Raw genomic sequence first — 22260 nt, 5'->3', positions numbered from 1 at the left:
TATGTTAGGGAAAACTTCATTTATTATGAATATTAATAGGTAATGTAACCAGTTTTCTGAATTTTTTGAAGCATTTAAGAATGCTTTTAAATTTTGCATTCTGTACAATTTGCAAAAACTTTATTTCTTAGAATAAACTCAACTATAACTTAGCATTTTTAAAGTTATCAGACATAATTTAGTAACTTAACCAACAATTTATTATTAATTTTTGAAATGGATCTTGGCACTACATCCATAATGTCTCAGAGAGATGTTCATAATGCCTCAAAGTTCCCTTGCCTTACAGAGCAAATAAGACTTCCTTCTTTTTAAGGGAGAAAAACACTTAAAATTCTGGCAGAGGATGTCTTAATCTAATTACTTCCAGGCAAAGCAATAAATTTTCCTTTGTGCAGCCATATTATTTAAGTTAATCTTAGCATTCATTTACTTCTGTGATTGCTTACCTAGAAAATTACAGAGTACAGTGTCCTTGGACTTAGTAAAACCTGTCTATTTTGCTGTCTGATCTGTCATTGTTCCAGAGCCTTAAGCCACCCCCAAACCCTAAATGAGCACATGTTTGGTTTAAAAGTGTCAGTGAAATACCTACTATTAAAAGTAATAAGACACGTTGTTTAATTCTATTAGGTTAACTTTTGAAACAATGGCATTTTACTCTCAGAGATGTATAATTTCCTCTCTCTCTCTGTCTCTCATAGACTTTAGTTTTTCCAATGATTCAGGAGGATTGGATCAGAATGAGATTTGTGCTGACTAGAATCACATCTTTTTTTAGAATTGCATCTTTGATAATCGAATCCACATATTAACTTTTTTCTTTTTGTACTATCTGACATGTAGATATGAAAAACTAGTTGTCATTAGGACATTAACTTTCTTTCCTTCCATCTTCCAGCCCAAATGTCTGCGCCCTTCAACAGATTTTGGGCACCAAAAGGAAATACTTTAGCACTTGTAGGAACTGGTATCAAGGTGCCATCTGTGGGAAGAAAACGTAAGTGTCATTTTTTCCTTAATGTGCCAGTTCCAAAGACAACACCACAATGCCCATGTCTTTCCTTGGACATACACATGATCTTCTTGAAAATATTCTGCAAAATTGTGAGCTTAAAAAAAATGGATCACATATGAATAAAGACATTTTCCCTGAATTTCTCCCTCTACTAGTGGAACTCATGTTATTCCTGAATCTATGGCACTGGCCATGTGATCTGGTATAGAATCACTGACAGTTTGACTATGTCATTTCTACTCCTGGTTTGGCCTCTGTTATCTTAGGCAAGTCAATTAACCTCTTTGCCTCAGTTTCCTCATTTTATTTAAAAAAATGCCAGAAGAACAAATTGATCTGAAATACCAGGGTTTTCAGGTAAAAATTAATGTTTGCCTACAGTCATTTAGAAATTATATAAAGTACACCAGTTTACCCCAGAGTTTTCATCAAAGCTTAAAGTTGGAAGGGACTTAGGTTTCATATCTTCATTTAATCCAGTCATTCCATCCCAAACTGTCAGATCTCCAGGGGTCCCCAAAGGTGATAATGGAAACCCACCACTATATTACTATTTCAACAGCCAAAAAGATGATTACTTTTCAACTTAGTTATATACTTCACTGATTAACCTAGAGTTGGAAAACATTTTTATTACTTGATAGCTTATTGGTTTAATCAATTAATAAATATTGGTAGAAGAAATATAATCCTAGACATATAAAGGTTGATAAGTACTCATGTGGTGCAAATTCTTCATTTTAAGATGAAGGAGCTGAATTATAGATAAAAAAAAATTAAAGATGTCATCCTCAGTCAGTGAAATGGCTCCTGCCTGCTTCTTATTACTTTGGACAGCAACCTCAGTGAAGGATGACTTGAGAACCAGAATATCTGAAGCACATCATCATTAAACTTCAGTTACTCTAAATAGGTGGAAGGATTGGGGGATTGTTAAAAAACATATTCTTAACTTAATAATATTGGTTACAAATATTAACTGTGGAATCACATAACATTTTGGAGTCTTGTTTCTTTGCCTGTGAAATGCAGATTTAATACTTGGAGAGTTTCTGAAGGTAAAATGAATGAACAAATGAACTAATGTGAAATTACTAAGTAACTCTAACTCATAACATTAATCGTACTTAAATTTAAACTACTTTAAGCAAATTGGGTATATGCTGGTGTGAAAAGGAGGCGTATGCAGATGCCTATTTAAAATGCATAGGGTTCTCTTTATTTTACTAAGAATCATGTATTCAAGGCATATAACCTTATCTGGACTGTGCCTCCCCATGGTAACCAAGGCTAGGACCCCACAGGACACTGCTGCCCGTTCCCACATGTTGGCTTAACAGAGTTTTAACCGATGTTACTTTTTGACCTGGACATTATTCTTATTAGTTTGCATAAATGTGCTAGACTTGTGGATCATTCACACAACTACAGCGTAAGTCAGTAGTTACAAGGATCCTGGCCATGATTTAGGTCAGGCCCCAGTTGGGAACTCCAAAGCTCTGGATTTTTCTCGCTTTGTTCTTTGTATTCTTGGTTACCATGAGGCCTATTTGGAAGGCACACTAACTGCATAAGAAAGGACCTGCTCTCTGAAATATTTAGGGAAAATTTTTATTACACACTTCCCGGAAGTGAAGGAAGTCCGATATAATCTTACTTTAACCATCTAAATATGTTAGAGATGCCGATGCTTGTACAAAGCTTATACCAAGATTCTTTCTTGCTTTCCATTAAAAAAGAAAAAAAAAATTCCTGCTTTGAAGCCTGGTTTTTTACCAGAAATATAACAGTGTCTCCTTTGTTTAATTATATTAGCTTATTTCCCTTAACTTCATTTTCACAAACACATTAACATCTGTGCTCTGGAATAAATGTAAACGCTAGTTGCTAGTTTCAAACAACCAAAGGAATCAGTAACATTGACAGGAAGAATGCCTGATTTGCCATCTGCTTGCAGCTGCTAAAGTTTCCAAAGTCATCTTTAGGACTTCATGTATCAGTTGACAGAAATGTTTATCTTCTGTTTGAATAGCTGCTTTGGGGATTTGGGGGAAGTAACTGGGTGGGTCTAATGAAAAACAGGAAGTTTCCTAGGTTTAAGATATTCCCCACAATATATATTGGCTCAATAATATAGAATTTTGTAGACCTCCTTCAGAAAAATGTCAGTGACATTTCAGTTGGCATTTCCATGAGATTTTAGATACTATTCAGAAAATGAAGATAAATTTCCCACTTTCAGAGATATGCACATTCATGAGATTTTTTTACTCTTATTTGTCCTACTGACAATATGGGAACTTTGAGTTTTGTGTAGCATAAATTTCCTGGAAAAAATACTTCTTTGTTGTCATTGCTTTCAAAGCATTAACTCAGACAACTGTATTGTTCAAGTATCATCTGAAATTGCAATTGCCTGTTTTGGAATTCTATACCATATAGTGCATTAATATGAGCATATGTTATAGAAATTTTTGCTACTTTAGCAATTTTTTCTTCTATTTACTATTTTACATAAAGTATTATTAGTCCCGAACTAAAAATTATGTATCTCATTCTTATTGTTTATGATATATGCTAAAGCTAAAGTATAAGCAATTCTTAATCAATCCCTTGGCATCCAAATATTCACATTTATTTTTATGGGTAGCCATGTAAATAAAATTATTTCAGGGACCATATTTGCATAAGGCTCTCTTACAGTCTGTGTATGTTTCCGATACCAGCTATTCTTGAAATTATATTAAAATTAGAGAACAGTTTGAAAATTTAGTTTCCCACTTATATCTATATTCTTATCTTTTAACTATCCTTAAGCCAATATTCCATGCCAGAAATTTTATTCTCATCTATAGTTTCATGTTTTACTACCTATAAGTGAGTTAATAAATTTTTCTGACGTTCTTAGTTCCTAATAACCTTATACTAATAAACATTTATAGCTATTTATAGTTTGCAAAATTATTTCCAAAGCATTGTTTTATTTGAGATTCACAACTACCCATGAATAAATATTTTAGCTACTACCTTCATGTTAAATAGTTGGGGAAACTGAGACTCAAATTTATTAAATGATTTGCTCAAGGTCACACATCAACTAAGTAGTGGAACTGGGAACCAAACTCCATTCTTCTGGCTCAAGATCCTGGAATTTTTCCACCATGCCATGAGGCTATAGAGAGAAATCAAGCTAATATAAATACCTTGATGTCATAAACAAACAAACAAAAAAACTGGATTTCTAAATTCTCAACAAATCAAGGCAATAAGTAATATGTTTTGCTAAGTTTATGTCAAAATATATCCTTTGTAGTTCTCCCATTTTAATATTAATTTTCTTCCAATGTATAGGACTGTGTTATATGAATGCTGCCCTGGTTATATGAGGATGGAAGGAATGAAAGGCTGCCCAGCAGGTAAAGTTTCAATTACTGAATTAAATGAGGAATTTGTCTTGTTTGAGGAAAAAGAGTTGAAGTAGCTTATAGCGAAGCCAATTGTGTGTGTGTGTGTGTGTTTAGCACCATGATAAATCCAAGATATATCCCCCATATCTTGGTGTTAATCATGACTTTATCATGTTGATAAAGTATTCAAATATACATCATATACACTAAATGCTGGACAACAGAAGCTTATTCTAAATTTAAATTAGTTCAACTTTCCTTCAAGAACAAAAATCGCCACTACAAAATCCCTTTCTTTGAATTTGTCTAGGAACATGGGCTGACTACTTGGCAAGACATCATCTTCTCTGCTTCAACAGCTCTGATTTTATAACGTTTCTCAGATTGAAAGTTAGTTTCCTGTAACTTGCCAACTAGAGAAAAATTAGTTCATCTATTTCCTCTTTGAAATGACAGCCATTCAGATAGTTAACACAAATCATCACACCCTTCCTCCAGCTACCCTCTCTTCCCCAACAGAATCTTCTCTTCTCTGGGCTCATGGCCCCCAGTTTGAATGTGATATAGACTTTGGAGTCCTTACTGTAATTGACAGCAACCCATGAAAAGCCTCTAATCCAGTCTTTTTTTCCTTCTGATTGTGATCCAAGACTGGTGTCTACTATCTATGTGTGTCCAGGAAGCTGAGAAAATATTAAGACAAATACCTCAGTTTGGGGCAGGTGGGCTCCTGAACTTTGGTTAATGTTATTGGTAACCATGTCATATCGTTAACTCATGCTGAATTTTTAAGTAATTAACATTGATTACAGATCTTTTTTAAATGAATACTGTCAAATCAAGTCTTCCTTTGGGATTTGTTTTTTTTTTTTAACTTAGGCGTGGGACTTAAATGGAACCCTGTGACATTTAACTGTCACATTTGACTCATTTTTCCCATCCTGTTGGGGTGTTTTTAAATCCTGATTTTGTGACTTAATTTACTAATTGTGTACCTAGTCTTGCTATATTCACAAAGGTAATAACCATTTCTCCTATGATATGATCCAAATCATACTAAATTTTAAATAAGACAGAGTCATAAAAAATAAGTTGGCTGCACCCAAACTTCAGGCTGACATTCATATATTAATCTTTCTTCTGAAGTTCAGAAGATGTATTCTAGAAGTATTAGATATTTTTATATATTTCCTTCCTGAAATTATGATGAAAAGAAGCAGGTCTACATATTTCTTTCAGGGACCCAAATCTGTATAATTACACCCCTATAGCTAACAGTATTATACTATTTAGGAGCTTTAAGCCAACACGAAAAAATAAATTACCTTTGCCATTGTCAGTGAGAAGTGAGGAACTTTTGTTGTTTTCAGAGAAATAATCAAAGATACTTACTAATAATTGTAATTGAACCATATTGACATAGCAGATTTGACATGTAAACAGACTAAGCCTCAAACAAGGATAATAATTGAAAATTCATTTTCCCTCAACACCAAGGATATATGGAATGATATTTTTCAATAGTACTTTATTATCTGACATTCAAAAGGCAACTTTCACATAAAATTGATGATTTATAGAACTGTATTGTTGAAATTATCATTTAATATATCGGGGGGCTTTGTGTAAAGGTTAAATTATTGTAAAATAACATTCTTGAAATTTTTTCCTAAGTACTTATTCATCTCTTGATTATTTCAGTTATGCCTATTGACCATGTTTATGGTACCCTGGGCATTGTGGGAGCCACCACCACGCAGCGTTATTCTGATGTCTCAAAACTGAGGGAAGAGATCGAAGGAAAGGGGTCATTCACTTACTTCGCACCAAGTAACGAGGCTTGGGACAACCTGGATTCTGTAATTCATTATTTTCATGAATATAAATTTTTTTACTGCTATTGGTATACTTTAATTGGTTTACTGACTTGGAAATGAATAGAAATTGTATATCTTTCTGTCGTACATATATGAGGATACATAAAAGGATGAGTTAATTGAGGGTAAGGAGAAAATCATTTTAATACATCCATAAATGGAATAACACCCCAGTAGGCTCATGGACTAATAAAGGTAAACTAATAGTGGATTGAACAAGTACTTTATCATTATTCTATTTTACTCCTTTCCTCTTTCCCTTTTGGTTGTGAAGAAATATAGGTAATTTTAAATGACATATCTCATAGAAAGGCAAGTTAAGAAGCCTAGTGGAATTTAAAATTTTTAATAAGCTATATTATACATATACTTATTATTTTAATTATATGTAAATATATATGGCTGTTCAGAGACTGACAGATTTATAAACGTGTGTGGATATTTAAATTGAAGGGTTGTAAGCAATACATTTAATTTTCAGGCTTTTTTGTGCATAATCTGATTTACAACACACTAAATTATGACAATATACAAATCTGTAAAACTGGTATAGAAATATATTCCTACTTTCTACTTGATATGAAGATGAACTGATAATTACTACTAGAGTCATACAATACTTAGTAAAACTTAGGCAGATTCTTCTAGATTTTATCTTGCTTCATTAACTGTGAGGTTAATTGCTTGCCTTATAGAACTTTCTCTCTTCTGGTTGTCTTTGACCACATCTCTAACCACCTTTCTGGTCCTTTTTGCAGACTCCTCTTCTTCCATGCCTTTAGAATGGGTCTTATTAAGGTCTCTTCCAGGAACTATACTCTGAAGTTTAGATGCACTTCTGATGGCTTCAGCTTTCACTTTAATGCATAGAGCCATGGAATCTGTGTTTCTTGAATCCCAGGAGAATATTTCTAACATCTATCTTAATATTTCTCCTTGGATACACCATCTGTATCTTTAAACAAAACGTTACCTAAAATAGATGGCACTTTCTTTCTCCCCATCAACAACTGCTTTTCTGCTGTCTTTTTTCCATAATTGGCAGTACCAATCTCAGAGTTCAAACTTGAAAATTATGAGTTATCCTTACTTTGCCTCTCTTCAGTTCTTAGAAACTACTGTTAGTCACCCATATCTAATTTTTCATCCTCATAATAGTCTTTTTCCTGCTATGCACTACCACCAGATTAACCTTCCTAAAGCCCAGGCTAATCATTATATTCCAAGCCCACAACAGCCTCAATGGCTCCCCATTGCCAGTTTAATTTACTCTTTACTTGGGCATTAAAGTCTTCTATGTTATGGTCCCATATACTTTCTAAAATTTCTTTCTTAATATTATCTGAGAAACGTAAAGGCATATAATAACCACACTGGACAACTTCTGCTTTCCCAACGTTCACCCTGTGCCAGGAGCTGGACTTAGAATGATCATCACACCGTCCCTACCCTGTCTACCTACCCTGCAAGACCTGTCTCCAAACCTGAATTGCCAGCCATCTTCATTTGATCTGGAAAGCATTTTTTTTCTCCTTCCGTCCTTTATCTTACTATGTTTATTTTTGCCTGCTGCTATAGAATAAGTACCTCAAAGGTCGAGACTTCACCTTACTTATCATTGTATTTCTCATAACACCAAGTACAGTATTTTAGTGTGGTATTGGATAAATTAAAAGGTACAGGATGGTTGAATTCTTGAATTTGTCATAGAATAAACATAAAACGGTTATTAAAACTCTGATGTTGTACACAAATATAATGCCACTTTTATTTTGTTTTCCACTCAAAGTACTTTAAATATCTGATAATTTCATATTCCCTAAGCCTTTACAGCAAGATCATCTCTTCATCAATACATTTATTAAAAATTTTGTTTTGTCTCTAAAAATGTCCAAGTGCTCTGTAAGAGCTGGAACCCTTTACTGAGTACCTCTACTTACAAAATTTCTTAATCAATTGAAATAGTATAATTTTAAGTTATTTATGTCAATTTGGCTTGACCGTCTGGGTAATTCAATGAGAAAATAACAAGAGAGTAGAAACAGAGTGATTATAAGATTTTAAATAATTAACTATAATAAAATAAACTTCTGTCATTTCAATTTTTCCTAGGATATCCGTAGAGGTTTGGAGAGCAACGTAAATGTTGAATTATTGAATGCTCTACATAGCCACATGATTAATAAGAGAATGTTGACCAAGGACTTGAAAAACGGCATGATTGTTCATCCGATGTATAACAATTTGGGGCTCTCCATTAACCATTATCCTAATGGGGTAAGTTTCATTAATAAAAAGTACCTTTCTCAATAACATTGCCCTTAATTTTTTTCTATACCTTTTATATAAGGTTCCCAGAAATAATAAAAAGTTAGTGAATATAATGTAAATGCCATATCAAGACTTTTCCTTACATCTAGAGCATGTAAATTTCTAATTCAGTGAGTGATTTCTATTAAACAGTGATTGCAAGGAAGAAATTAAATTGATAGTTCATTGATAGTAGACTTAGGTGTTCTACAAAAGGAAATTTTAGTATTTGATGTGTTTGAAAAACTAATAATCAGAAAAAATAATAAGTATTTGTCAGAGAATTTATCAGAGAAAAATCAGAGAATGAGTATTCTTTTATTCACCCTCTGGCTACTATACTGATTTAGGTCCTTGTGTGTTTTAATAAAGTCTTTGTGGGAGACGTCCAACCAGGGTCATAGAGCTCTTTCAACAGTCAGAGTTCCAGGAAATAAAGGGTCAGTGAGGACTCAATATTTAGGAAATCATTGAAATAGAACTGATCATATTTATGCAATAATTGTTTGTTTCTGTCTCAGAACTTTTTTTTAGGACTAATTAGACTTCTTTATGTAACTCATTGACCTACATTAGAAATAGTGTATGACTATCTTTATGAAAGAAATAGAGGAATAAAAGCAATAATTTAAACAAAAAAAATGTTTTTGCCTTGCATTTCTAGGTATGTTAAGTGTAACTGGACTTGGGTTCTCAACTGGTTGCATTTTTTCCTAGGTTTTTTTTTTTTTTTTTGGACACAGTAATATGTAAGTCTTCACCCTCAGAATTTACATTCAGAATGTCAGTTCTTTCATGTTACATTTACCAGTAATCATGAAAAATAGGAAACGGGGGCTTGCAGTCTCAGTGGTCAATAGATAGCTGTGATTTCTAAAATTTGATTTTCTCAAATAATTAGGTTGTCACTGTTAACTGTGCTCGAATCATCCATGGGAACCAGATTGCAACAAATGGTGTTGTGCACGTCATTGACCGTGTCCTTACACAAATTGGTACCTCAATTCAGGACTTTATTGAAGCAGAAGATGACCTCTCATCTTTTAGAGTAAGTACAAGAAGTAATAGCAGATTGTCTGGGACCATTGAAATTCCTCCTCTTTCCCTGTCAGAATCTAAAATAATTATAAAAAGCTATTAAATCTGGCAGACACATAACCAATGTATTTCTTGAAATGAAAAGGTTTTCATTTTACGCAGAAGAAATCATCTCCATATATGAAATAATAATATTTACGTGGACATGATAGATAAAGAATGATTAGTTTCATGACTGTAGTGTACTTAGTGCATTTAGAATGAATTCATCAATTATTACGTTTACTGCTGTATATTGTTCAGTCACACAAGCATTGGCAGAATTCCCCATCTTACATACAGTTTGAGGAAAGTTTGAAAAGACATGGTTGTTTGCGTCAAAAGATAATATTTTAAAGATCTAACAAGAGTTATATCTAACTTCTATAGTTTTCTATATAATCAACTCCCTCATGTCCACCCAGACTGAGTGTATTGTAATCTTCTTCTGGATTTGCAATGTGCCAGCCTCTAAAAAGCACATTTGTGTTTCAGGCAGCTGCCATCACATCTGATATATTGGAGTCCCTTGGAAGAGATGGTCACTTCACACTCTTTGCTCCCACCAATGCAGCTTTTGAGAAACTTCCACGAGGGGTTCTAGAAAGGATCATGGGAGACAAAGTGGCTTCAGAAGGTACTTAACTGTCTCTCTCTAGGAGAAGTCTCCCAGAATTCCAAGAAAGGAAATGAAAAAGAGATCAAGTCCTGCCAGCATTATCACCTTTGATAAGCAAAGGCAAAGAAAAACTTTTATTCTGAGGTGGACTATAAAAATCTTAAAAAACAAAATCCTTGAAAGAGTAGGCAAAGTAATTCAATAATTAATTTAATAATTAAAATAATTAATCAGGGTATCCTAAAGATCACATTCTTCTGCACTGCTTTCAAGTAACTAAGTAGCAGACATTAAAAAGAATTAGAAAGTGTTGAAAAGAAATATTAGATCATCAAACTTTAATACTGTATACATATTGTTCAATGCTTTTAATTCTAAATTTACACTGAAGTTGAGTTGAGAAAATTGCATGGTTCTCTTCGGCCATTACCTATTGATACACAGAACTTGGCTTCTTTCGAGTCTCCTTTTTAGTTTCAACTAGATTTTACATTGTGACTAGCACATTTCGCTTACTCAGCCTACCCCAAATTGGCTTAACCAATTTATGATGAGATATTTTGGTGCAAATATAGACAATTTAGGCACAGATCCCTTCAGAAGTCCTTCAAGAAAGCATCTTTATTTTGGTTATTTTCTAGATGTTGCCTTTAGGGTTGTCACAAACCTTCAATTTGTAAAAAAAACCAAAAAAACAAAAAACATAGTATCTGCAAAGTGCAAAATAGTGAAGCTCAATGAAATGAAGTATGCCTGTAGAGCTGTTCTGTCATGGGTAGCTGATGTAAGATACTGCTTGGGTGTTTGGAACAGGTATCACTAGCAAATAACTTTATAGGCCTTCTGAAAGGAGGAATTATTCTTTGTTCCCATTGGAAATTCCTTTCTTATGATAGAGGGAACTTGATCTAACACATTTTCTAGAACTACACAAATAATTCCATGCAGCTGATCTTCTTTTCTTCTTACTTCCTACTGAGCTGAGCTAATTTTATTGTAGAGTTGATGGAAAAAACATTTTGAGAACATAAACAGAATTTTAAAACCTTAGGTCAATACTTAGGTCTTATATATATTATATTTCTTAGGAATACTTAGTTCCACAGTGAAACACATCTTTTAAGGGTCAAATGCTATTCTCCTTGATCTGAAAGCTTACTCTTTGTACTTTGTCCTCCAGCTCTCTTGAAGTACCACATTTTAAACACCCTCCAGTGTTCCGAGGCTATCATGGGAGGAGCAGTATTTGAGACTCTGGAAGGAAACACAATTGAGATAGGGTGTGATGGTGACAGCATAACAGTAAATGGAATCAAAATGGTGAACAAAAAAGATATTGTGACAAATAATGGTGTTATCCATTTGATTGATCAGGTCCTGATTCCTGATTCTGGTGAGCAACAGTTTCATATTGTTCTACCTACTATCGTTTACCAATTAGATGCCTTAAGAGTAGGCAGATGGAAAATAAATGTGCAGTATAAGGAATGCCATATGAAGCACAAACACAAAATTAACAATGACCTGAGTACTAAATAGGCAGCTTGTGTGGTCATGGGCATTCCATGCATTGACCTCTGGCTTTCCGGAGTTTCTTTTTTTTTTTTTAATGAATTTTTATTGGGATATAGTTGATTTAAAATGTTGTGTTAGTTTCTGCTGTATAGCAAAGTGAACCAGTTATACATGTACATATATCCACTCATTTTTAGATTCTAATCCCATATAGGTCATTACAGAGTATTGAATAGAGTTCCCTGTGCTATACAGTAGGTTCTTATTAGTTATCTATTTTATATATAGTAGTATGTATATGTCAATCCCAATCTCCCAATTTATCCCTTCCTCCCTTCCCCCTTGGTAACTGTAAGTTTGGTTTCTACATCTATGACTCTATTTCTGTTTTGTAAATAGGTTCATTTGTACCATTTTTTTAGATTCCACATGTAAGCGATATCATATGATATTTGTCTTTCTCTGCCTGACTTACTTCTAATACCTAATATTGATAAAGATTATCACAGTGCCAGAGCTTTTCTTGAAAACAGAAGGGAAGATATAACCAAATGGTTACTTTTGGATAAATGAAAGACCTATGGCACTCACAAGAGCAGAGAGATAAGAGGCAAGTAATAAAGAATCCAAGAAAACTGCAAAGCAAGAAGTCAGAAAGATATTGTCCTTCTGAAAGTCTTTGGTCATCAACCCCAAAAAAGGGAAGCTGGAACTCTCTTACTAAGGAAAGGCAGGATGTCACATTGCCAGTACAGCAAATAGCTTATGGAAAATAGCCAAGAACTGATTTACTAATTTCATGATTATGGTAATAACAACGATGACATTGTTTGAATGGTAATGGTTTATGTTACAGCCAAACAAGTTATTGAGCTCGCTGGAAATCAGCAAACCACTTTCACAGACCTTGTGGCCCAATTAGGCTTGGCATCTGCTCTGAGGCCAGATGGAGAATACACTTTGCTGGCACCCGTGAATAATGCATTTTCTGGTATGTACTGGACACTGTCATTCCTACTCTTTCCTCCTCTACACACATTGTTTCTTCACCATGATTGTTTGCATTAAGAAATAATAGATATTTTGTGAGGTGTTAATTAGTTTCTTTACCAGCTACACATACAATGCATTAGCACTATGTAGTGTCTATTAAAATGTCCTTCATTTCAAAACATTTCATTATAATAGATAATAGCCTACAGGAAGTGAAAGTTTGTGGTAAGTAGTCTTCAGTTGTTCTGTGAACCTGATCATATTTCCAGCACACATAATGGATGTATTAACAGATCTTAAGAAAAATAAATCTGATTTGTTTATTTAAACACCAACATAATAATATTTAGGAATACGTAGGTGCATTTTGCAACTCAGAATTTGAATGTAAGGTATCAAATTATAAATAAATACAAACAAGAGAAAATGATACACTTCCATATTATGATGTGAACTGTTATTACAAGTATTTGACCTAGTAGCTGCTATTCAAGGACTGTGTTTAGATTAATACAACCTGACACTTTTTCCAGAAAAAAATGACTTCACAAAGACATTTAAATTGTTAGGCAAAATTTAGCAATTAAAAACTAAATAAGTATCACCTTTTTAATGCTTTTCCAAATACTAGGTTGTGACATAGAAAATTATTAACGAGAAAATTCAAATTCCTAGAAATGCTGTTTTTTCTCTTCGTAATAATAATATCCATACATGTTGACATCAACCCATCTTTAAGAGGTTACATGCTTCAACTCTCTCTCCATAAATAAAAATAAATGTAGAAATGATTCATCAGTAGTTTCTCATGTGACTAATGGACATCAGATTCTCAGAGAAAATCTTGGCCAGGCTTAGAGTTTAACTTTTGTCAGTGACCGCATAAAACCATGTGGCCCTCACATAGATGAAGCCCATTGTTTGGACTGCTTGGAATCATATTGTAGTCATTTGATGAAATAGCTCATGGAATTTCTAATTTGTGCACAGAATTCTTAGCTTTTGGCATGTAGTCATCTCATATACTATATATGTGTAGGATCCATAAGATCTATAGTGGTAGGGATTACCCATTTTCATGATTTTCTCTTACAGGAGAAACTTTGCTTTCTAAACAAAATAACACTCTTTTGTAATGAATTTACTTATAGATGATACTCTGAGCATGGATCAGCGTCTTCTTAAATTAATTCTGCAGAATCACATATTGAAAGTAAAAGTTGGCCTTAATGAGCTTTACAATGGACAAAAGCTCGAGACCATTGGCGGCAAACAGCTCAGAGTCTTCGTGTATCGCACAGTAAGTGAATCCAAATGAGATAAAATACCCATGCTGGCCTAAATGTCAAATGACGTGCCCTTGTCAAAGACTGTTCTTTTTTCTTTTTTTTAACATCTTTATTAGAGTATAATTCCTTTACAATGTTGTATTAGTTTCTGCTGTATAACAAAGTGAATCAGCTATACGTATACATACATCGCCATATTTCCTGCCTCTTGCGTCTCCCTCCCACCCTCCCTATCCCACCCCTCTAGGTGGTCACAAAACACTGAGCTGATCTCCCTGTGCTCTGCAGCTGCTTCCCACTAGCTATCTATTTTACATTTGGTAGTGTATATATGTCCATGCTACTCTCTCACTTCGTCCCAGCTTACCCTTCGCCCTCCCCGTGTCCTCAAGTCCATTCTCTACATCTGCGAAAGACTGTTCTTGTAACAAAAGTTCCTTAGAATTTTATTAATGTGGTCTTAATAGTAAATATTTATAGGAAGATCAGGGAACTGAATAGCTTGTTTAAAAAGACTTTGAGGAAAGTATACAAAAAGTGCTGTGTATTAATAATTCTGATAACTTGCACTTGTTTCATTATAAATAACGTTTTCTAAAGCATTATTTCAATTCCATAAATCACTAAAACTCATTTAAAATAAGCTTTTGCTTTACAGAGTACCGTACTTTACTGTTTACAAGGTAATTTTTATATTGAGTCCAATGTTTAGGATGATCTTTTAATGTATGACCATCATCCAACCACCGAATCTCTTTTGAATGGCTTTCAGGATAAACTTTTATAGGCACATAAAGATTTCTAGTAAGTGGTTCTAATGTGCTTTATCTGAGGGAAAATTTCTAGAAAATATTTATTATCAGAATTACAGTGCTACTTAGTGGTGCTGTTCAGTTTCTGTCCAGGCAACCTTGCAGCTACCGTTAAAAAGAACTCATAGGAAAAAAAAAAAAAAAAAGAACTCATAGGAGATCAAGCATTACCTTGAACTAAACATGACACACAGTGCTGTGCACCATAGTTCCACAAGGCCAAGACACACATTTTAAATGATGCAGAAAATGCGCCGCATTCTAAATGATACATATATAAATATTATTGTTCAGAAATGCTATAACTTAATCAGTAATTTGACTTAAAATTGATAGTGTCTTACAGTCAAGATAATATACTAAATATTTGTGAAGAGGCAGTAAAGTCACGAAACTTTATGGTTAAAGAGGGTCTTAAAAAGTTAAAGGGTGAAAGTTCACAAAAGAGGGTCTGTAAGAATGATTAGAACCTAGAGAGGAATGATAGGAAATGTAGAAGTGGAATTATATGGAGTTTTTAAATTCACTGACAAAACTACCTGCCCCACACATAGGGTAGCTTGCTTAGTAGTGGAAGACCTAGTTGAATAGGAAAAGTGAGGTCAGAGTGTACAAGACCTTAAAAACAGAGGAGAGAAACTTTTTTCTCGCATTAGAAGTCAGGTGACCTCTTAGAAGAGCCCATCCAGAAATTCAATTATGTAGCTTCTTTTACGTAGGGAATTTCAAGTAAGGAAATGGACAACTGTATCTTTATTTCTTTGCTAGGCTGTCTGCATTGAAAATTCATGCATGGTGAGAGGAAGCAAGCAAGGAAGAAATGGTGCCATTCACATATTCCAAGAGATCATCAAACCAGCAGAGAAATCCCTCCATGAAAAACTGAAACAAGATAAGCGCTTCAGGTAAGCTTACTAGTTTCACCTCCACAAGAGAATAAGAGCTTTTGGCATAGTTTTGTTTAACGGTAAGTATTCCAAAATCCATTCGGTATTCAGTACTGCTGAGAACAGAATTTAGAATAGAAAGTCTATACAAATGTTTTTAAAATTAAGATATGTTCTTAACAATATTTTTCTTCCTGGTGCAGCATAATATGACTTGGTGAGTAAAAAACAAACAAAAATCAACCTAATAGATTGAACTACTTCTTGCAAATTTTTTTATAATTAAGTTTTTAAAAACTGATAGTATATTCTAGCAAAGACTATTTTGCAGAATATTAAATAAAGTGTGACCTCACTAAGATTTATAGGGGGAAAACAGAGTTTAGGAAATTTAAGAATCATATGTATATTTAAATAATTTCCCCATGATAAACCTTTAACAGTAAATTGCATTTGAAACATATGAAAACATATGAACCAATTTCTCATGCTTCCACGTATAGGGATTCTACTCTATTTCATGCATGGTGGGTAGGCTTACCTAGATTAAATCTAATAAAATAAACATATGTCCATATGTCCTTCCTGCTTAGCATCTTCCTCAGCCTACTTGAAGCTGCAGACTTGAAAGAGCTCCTGACACAGCCTGGAGATTGGACCTTGTTTGTGCCAACCAACGATGCCTTTAAGGGAATGACTAACGACGAAAAGGAAATTCTTATTCGTGAGTAGAAGTGAACACCAGATATATTTGCCCCTTGATTTCAGGATCTCATTTCTTCCTCAAGCGTTCCTGCCCAGATATCAGCCACCAAAGTGTCCCCTCTTTCCTATTCATGGCTAGCCTTCGTCTCCTTTAATTTCATTTGGAATAATTAGAGGGTCACTCATAAATGTTCTCAATTAACTGCTTACCGTAATGTTGTTGGACTAGATGTTCACTTATGTTGTCTCTATTAAAGGGCACACAACTAGGTGACAAAGAAAGAAATAGTCACAATTTCAAAAATAATTTGACTTTTTTCTCCCAGTAAGTTGGATAATATTTTGATTGAACTTATTGAAGGGACTGCATGTTTTGACATAGCATTGATATCACATTGAGAGAACAATGATATTATGAGAAATTACAGTGTGGAAAAAATAAAGACAAAGAAATATTTTTCTCCTTCATCCTCATAATATCAAAATGTCAAAATATATAACATGTTATTAAATAAATATATATTTTTCCCCCTAGGGAACAAAAATGCTCTTCAAAACATCATCCTTTATCACCTGACACCAGGAGTTTTCATTGGAAAGGGATTTGAACCTGGTGTTACTAACATTTTAAAGACCACACAAGGAAGCAAAATCTTTCTGAAAGGAGTAAGTTCTCTAGTATGAATCTATGGGAGTGTTAATCTATTATTCAATTATCCTAATGTTCATATTTCATTAAATTTCCCATTGAAATTATCCCCTGTTTTAATAGGTTAATGATACACTTCTGGTAAATGAATTGAAATCAAAAGAATCTGACATCATGACAACAAATGGTGTCATTCATGTTGTAGATAAACTCCTCTATCCAGCAGGTTGGTAATTATTGAACTGATTAATGAAAACATAACTCTTTTTCAATAGAAACCTAGATTTTTATTTCATCCATTCTTACAATATTCATTTAATATTCCTCTTCACAGACACACCTGTTGGAAATGATCAGCTGCTGGAAATACTTAATAAACTGATCAAATACATCCAAATTAAGGTACAGATGTTATTGCATGTGTTTCTAATGTGTTGAACAGACATTGCAGGTTTAACATAAGAAACTAGAAATGTATACATTAATAAGTAGATGTACACTGGGACTGCATTGCTCTTTGTTGATTATAATGGTACACTGGCATCATTTCTTCATGGTTTTGTTTAAGGAGAATTTAATAAAAGCTACTTGGGGCCAAGCAGAATGTTAAGTATTATGAGAAATATTAAGTTGAATCAGATATGGCCCTTTATTCAAAAAGTTTACAGTCCAGCAGGGAAGATAAGACATGTAGATAAGAAACTATAATTTTTCTATTATCAAATATTTTTGCTACAGAATATAAGGGAAAGATAAAATATTTGCTTATAAGAAGTTGTCACCAATCACAATAGTTAAAGGTAAAGGAATATTCTAGGATAAATATTGGGTTGAATATTGGTAGGGTTAAAGCACCAGACAACATAGGGAGTATTATTTAATGAACTTTTAATTTGGGATTCGCTATTCTATAATTTTTAAAACTCTGAGTAACAAATCCAACCATTTTATGCCATGTTGCCCAACAGCAGGAAATTGGAAGATGATTTATATGAAGCCTTCATTTTTACTAAATATAATGATAGCTTCACTGTCTTTACTTCAGTGAAAATTAAAAATCATGGTGCCAAGATTTTGTTAATACAACTACTACATTTCATGTTACTAAATATAATGTTTATTTTCAGTTTGTTCGTGGTAGCACCTTCAAAGAAATCCCCATAACTGTCTACAGTAAGTACATAGTGAATATTTGTCACATATAAGTGGCAAGATGTAAAAAAAAAAAAGAAAACCCAAGAATTTTCTTTGTGTTTACTGAGATGATTGATAATCTGGTATTTAGAATTCCAAACAATGGCAAATCTCATGTCACTTGAAACAGGGCTTGAGGTCTGGATGAGACCTCTCAGCCTTGACTACACCCTTCAACTCCAATGAACCACTTCCTCATTCATCTGCTAGCTTGATATAGATATAATTGCTAGCATTGCAAAGACGCAGGAGAAAAAAGACACAAACATACAAAGAGGAGAGCTAGCTAAAAGGCACTTGAGAGCTATCTGAAAATTCAAATATGTGGACACAGAAATAACATTGCTGAAAGATTTGTAGCTCATTCCACTCTCAAGACCTCAGCCATCTAAGGGCAGGCTGTCAGAGAAGTCTAATATTTATGGGCTGGTGGTTCAGAAACTCTTCCCCATTCAAAACTGGATGAAGGAACAAAAAAATTGTCAGGTGATAAACCTAGAGTTTCTAGATTCCAAGGTTCTTTTATTCCTGACTCTACCAGATTATCAAAATTAAACCTCTACTTCTTAACAATAGCAAAGGTATTTCATTTTCATAAATGTAACTCATAGTATTTCTTATTCAGTGTGGCTTTTTCCTCCTTTGTCTTTTTTCCTCTCTTCCGTTGCAGCTTTCAAAGCAGAAATTCTTTCCATTTTGTTTTGACTCTACAATTCAACACTCAAAATGCATCAGTAGCTAAAGCATTGCTTCAATTCCCACATTTATCTTGGCAAGAATTATTCTATTTTATACCATGAGCATCCTGTTATTTAATTAAGAAAATTTTCCTTAACATTTACACTAGATATGGAAAAGGAGTAAAGATGATGTAAGGAGCAAAACAAAAGGTCTGCTGTTCTTACTGATCTTAATTATGTAATAATAACATAAACAATCCTAGTATCAGGCCAGCTCAGCGCTGTTTCAATGACTTAGTTGGAATACTTATAATTCAACACGGTTTAAATTCCAGTATGGAAGTATACAATCTTATTAAAGATATATTTTATAAAAAATGAAAGAATGCTTATGGGCTCTATTCATCAGAAATGCTATGTCATCTTCCTCCACTAAAAACGTATATCTGCACTACATTTCTTTACCTTTTCTACTTTATCCATGAGAGGCCCACTACCTTTTATATGTCAATGCAATATTTTGCTTACATTGAGCCAAAATATTATAACTCCTTTATTTTCCTCTACTTAAATTGTTCTCACAGAGAACAAGCTACAGTTTGTGAAATTATGCAAGTCTAATGAATCTTACCTACCTACTCAGCTCTTGAAAGAGCTCTGAGATTTACATGCTGATGTGGAATATTTCTTTAGCTCTTCTCCGTGTATGCAGTTACTTGAAAGCATAGTTCAAACAGAGGTTGAGACTAATTAAACCAAAGATTCCATTTTCATGTTCCTTTATTGACTTGTCTCTAAAATTTTAATTTTCTTACTATGTATTATTCTTGTCCCCCAAATACCATACATTTTAAATTGTAAGGGGGGAAAATGCTCTTTAGTATGTGTTGTCAAATATATGACATTTGAGATGGAGAGGAAGAAAATCAGTATTTAATCCTCAACCCGTGATCTGTCAAAACTATTTAAGTCTTCAGAAAAGCAAGACTGAGACAAAACTAGGACCCCAATAAACATTCTAAACTTCAAGTTCCTTAACATGAAGTAAAAATTTAAGCTAAAAGTAATTAACCCATTCTGATAGTAGCAGCTGAGACCTCTGTGAATTTGACCTTCCTGGAAAGGTTCCTCTGTGGCCAGGCCACCTGTGGAATCAGTAATTGGACACAAAGATTTGACATATTTTAGTTTCATAATTTGAGATCTCAATATGTAAAATCTGAAATAACTGAGACACAGTCACAATTAAGCTCTAGAATCCATATGAATTCAAAGAGTTGACACAGATAAACATCTCAGAAACCTGAACTGAGAATGTGACAGAAATCCAGACTGCGCTAATATCTCACCTCTAATGCTTCAACACAGTCTGTTATGATTGCACAGATAGCTTTAGTGCTTTATCTAATGAATCCATCTTTTAAGGCTCTAATCAGAAATGATAAAGAGCCAGTAGTAGCTCTGGTATCTGGCTCCAGAGGCACACTTCCAGTTAATCTATACAACCAAAAGCCAACCAAATAGTTGGCTGTTATCTGAAATATATTTTGCACATTATTATTATTTCAGCTGGATGGATGACATACATTCAAAATACATAGCTTTCAGTATAAAAATGATGATGATAAAGCTGAAAATTAAAGCCAATTTAGCCTGTAACTTAAATAATTAAATACATGATCATATCATATTTGTTGCATAGAGCTCATGTCTGGCTGGCTGGAATCCATTTTTACATTTAAGTATTCTGAACTATTTTTGTATTTTCCTTTCTGTATCACTGTTATCAAATGCATGAAAAATATTTTGAGTCTTTTTCTTTCAATGTCTTCTTCTAATTGAGAAAGAATCCAACAATGCAATTTAAGATATTATGAATTGCATGAAATTAATCATGTTTATTTGTCTTTGTTGCTACGCAGCCAATATTTTCAAGAAGTACAAAAGAAGGTAAAGAGCTTTAGTGGTGCAGTTCAAAATGATAGATTTCTAGATAGAATTCCTTACTTAGCAAGTATGTATTTCACTGGAACAAATCCAAGTCACTGGACTTCAGAGTTCATCATCTGGACATGAGAAGATACTAGATAATTACCAGGAATATTTCCTGTATCTGACTTCCTGAACATATTACCACATCTGATACCTCAGTACCCAACAAAGACCAAAAAAAGAGAGAGAATTTCGTTCAGGTTGTTTTTATGTAAACATCATTTATGTTCCACTTTCTATACTTTCAGCAACTAAAATTATAACCAAAGTTGTGGAACCAAAAATTAAAGTGATTGAAGGCAGTCTTCAGCCTATTATCAAAACGGAAGGTAAAAATCAATGTTATACATGGTTCCTTAAAAATCCATATAATAGACTGCTTTCTATGAATGTATCTACATTCTTTTTGAAACTAACATGCTAAATATTTCTATATCAATGGCATGCTCATTTAACAGCAGAATGCGGAATGTAAGTTATTTAGCAGAGTAGATGGTGCATGAAATGTACTTTCAGTACATTTGCTTGTATTTGATTTCATTTGAACTTAATTTACCATTGCATTAGCACTAGTACCCAGATAACTCACCATACAAATAAATCCTAAGCTATTTTTCCTGCACCTAGACTCTTTTAGAGAGTATACTCTTTATAGTTTTGTTTCCAGTCTCCCCACATAAATCTCTTTTATACTGTTGCGAGGTGTTCCAAAAAGTGCAGGCATTTTTGATTCAACAACCTAAGAGAGCACAGAAGCTGTATACTGAAGAAAGCTTTTAAAATGTATATCCACACATGATATATTTTTTAATTAAACCACCAGAAACAGAGGAAATAAGTAGTTGGTGCAGTTGAGTCAAACCTTAGAATCCTTAATTACAGCCCTGAATGTGTGTCTATATATAATATACATTATATATTCTTATATGTATACATATATAACACATTAAATAGACACATATACTTACATATATACTTATCTCCTGATGTTTCAGACTAGAGCATTAAATAAAGTTACTTTTCTCTCTCCCCCTACTGTGTATGTTAGCCAACTCCAACATCTCTGATGCCCCCTTCATTTCACATATTTTAATTACTCCCAAAGGATCGGAACTTAAGAATTATTTCCATGTCTAAGAATCTTAATGTGGTGACTGGCCACAGAAGAAAGACCAGGTTTTCTTCATTATTCTGTAAGAAGAATAGAAACAGTCTTCCAAAAAAGGAATAGATGAT

At 33.6% G+C, this 22260-nt stretch overlaps 1 protein-coding gene across 2 annotated transcripts in view; it reads left to right on the top strand.

Moving 5' to 3' along the window:
• The window catches only part of POSTN (periostin), a 34514-nt gene that overhangs the window by 996 nt on the left and 11258 nt on the right, over positions 1 to 22260 (top strand). For both annotated transcript variants that reach the window (XM_079902628.1, XM_079902629.1), the window contains exons 2-16: positions 902 to 1000; positions 4370 to 4434; positions 6127 to 6284; positions 8415 to 8579; positions 9514 to 9660; positions 10185 to 10326; positions 11489 to 11701; positions 12680 to 12814; positions 13968 to 14116; positions 15686 to 15822; positions 16398 to 16528; positions 17045 to 17175; positions 17282 to 17384; positions 17493 to 17560; positions 18286 to 18331. In XM_079902628.1, the coding sequence (XP_079758754.1) occupies positions 902 to 1000; positions 4370 to 4434; positions 6127 to 6284; positions 8415 to 8579; positions 9514 to 9660; positions 10185 to 10326; positions 11489 to 11701; positions 12680 to 12814; positions 13968 to 14116; positions 15686 to 15822; positions 16398 to 16528; positions 17045 to 17175; positions 17282 to 17384; positions 17493 to 17560; positions 18286 to 18331 (1889 nt within the window). The remainder of the gene's footprint in view (positions 1 to 901; positions 1001 to 4369; positions 4435 to 6126; positions 6285 to 8414; positions 8580 to 9513; positions 9661 to 10184; positions 10327 to 11488; positions 11702 to 12679; positions 12815 to 13967; positions 14117 to 15685; positions 15823 to 16397; positions 16529 to 17044; positions 17176 to 17281; positions 17385 to 17492; positions 17561 to 18285; positions 18332 to 22260) is intronic.

Source organism: Stenella coeruleoalba (genome assembly GCF_951394435.1).
Source record: "Stenella coeruleoalba genome assembly, chromosome: 18".
NCBI classification, from domain to species: Eukaryota; Metazoa; Chordata; class Mammalia; order Artiodactyla; family Delphinidae; genus Stenella; species Stenella coeruleoalba.
Note: the sequence above shows the minus strand (reverse complement) of the source record. Positions and strands in the feature narration are given on the sequence as shown.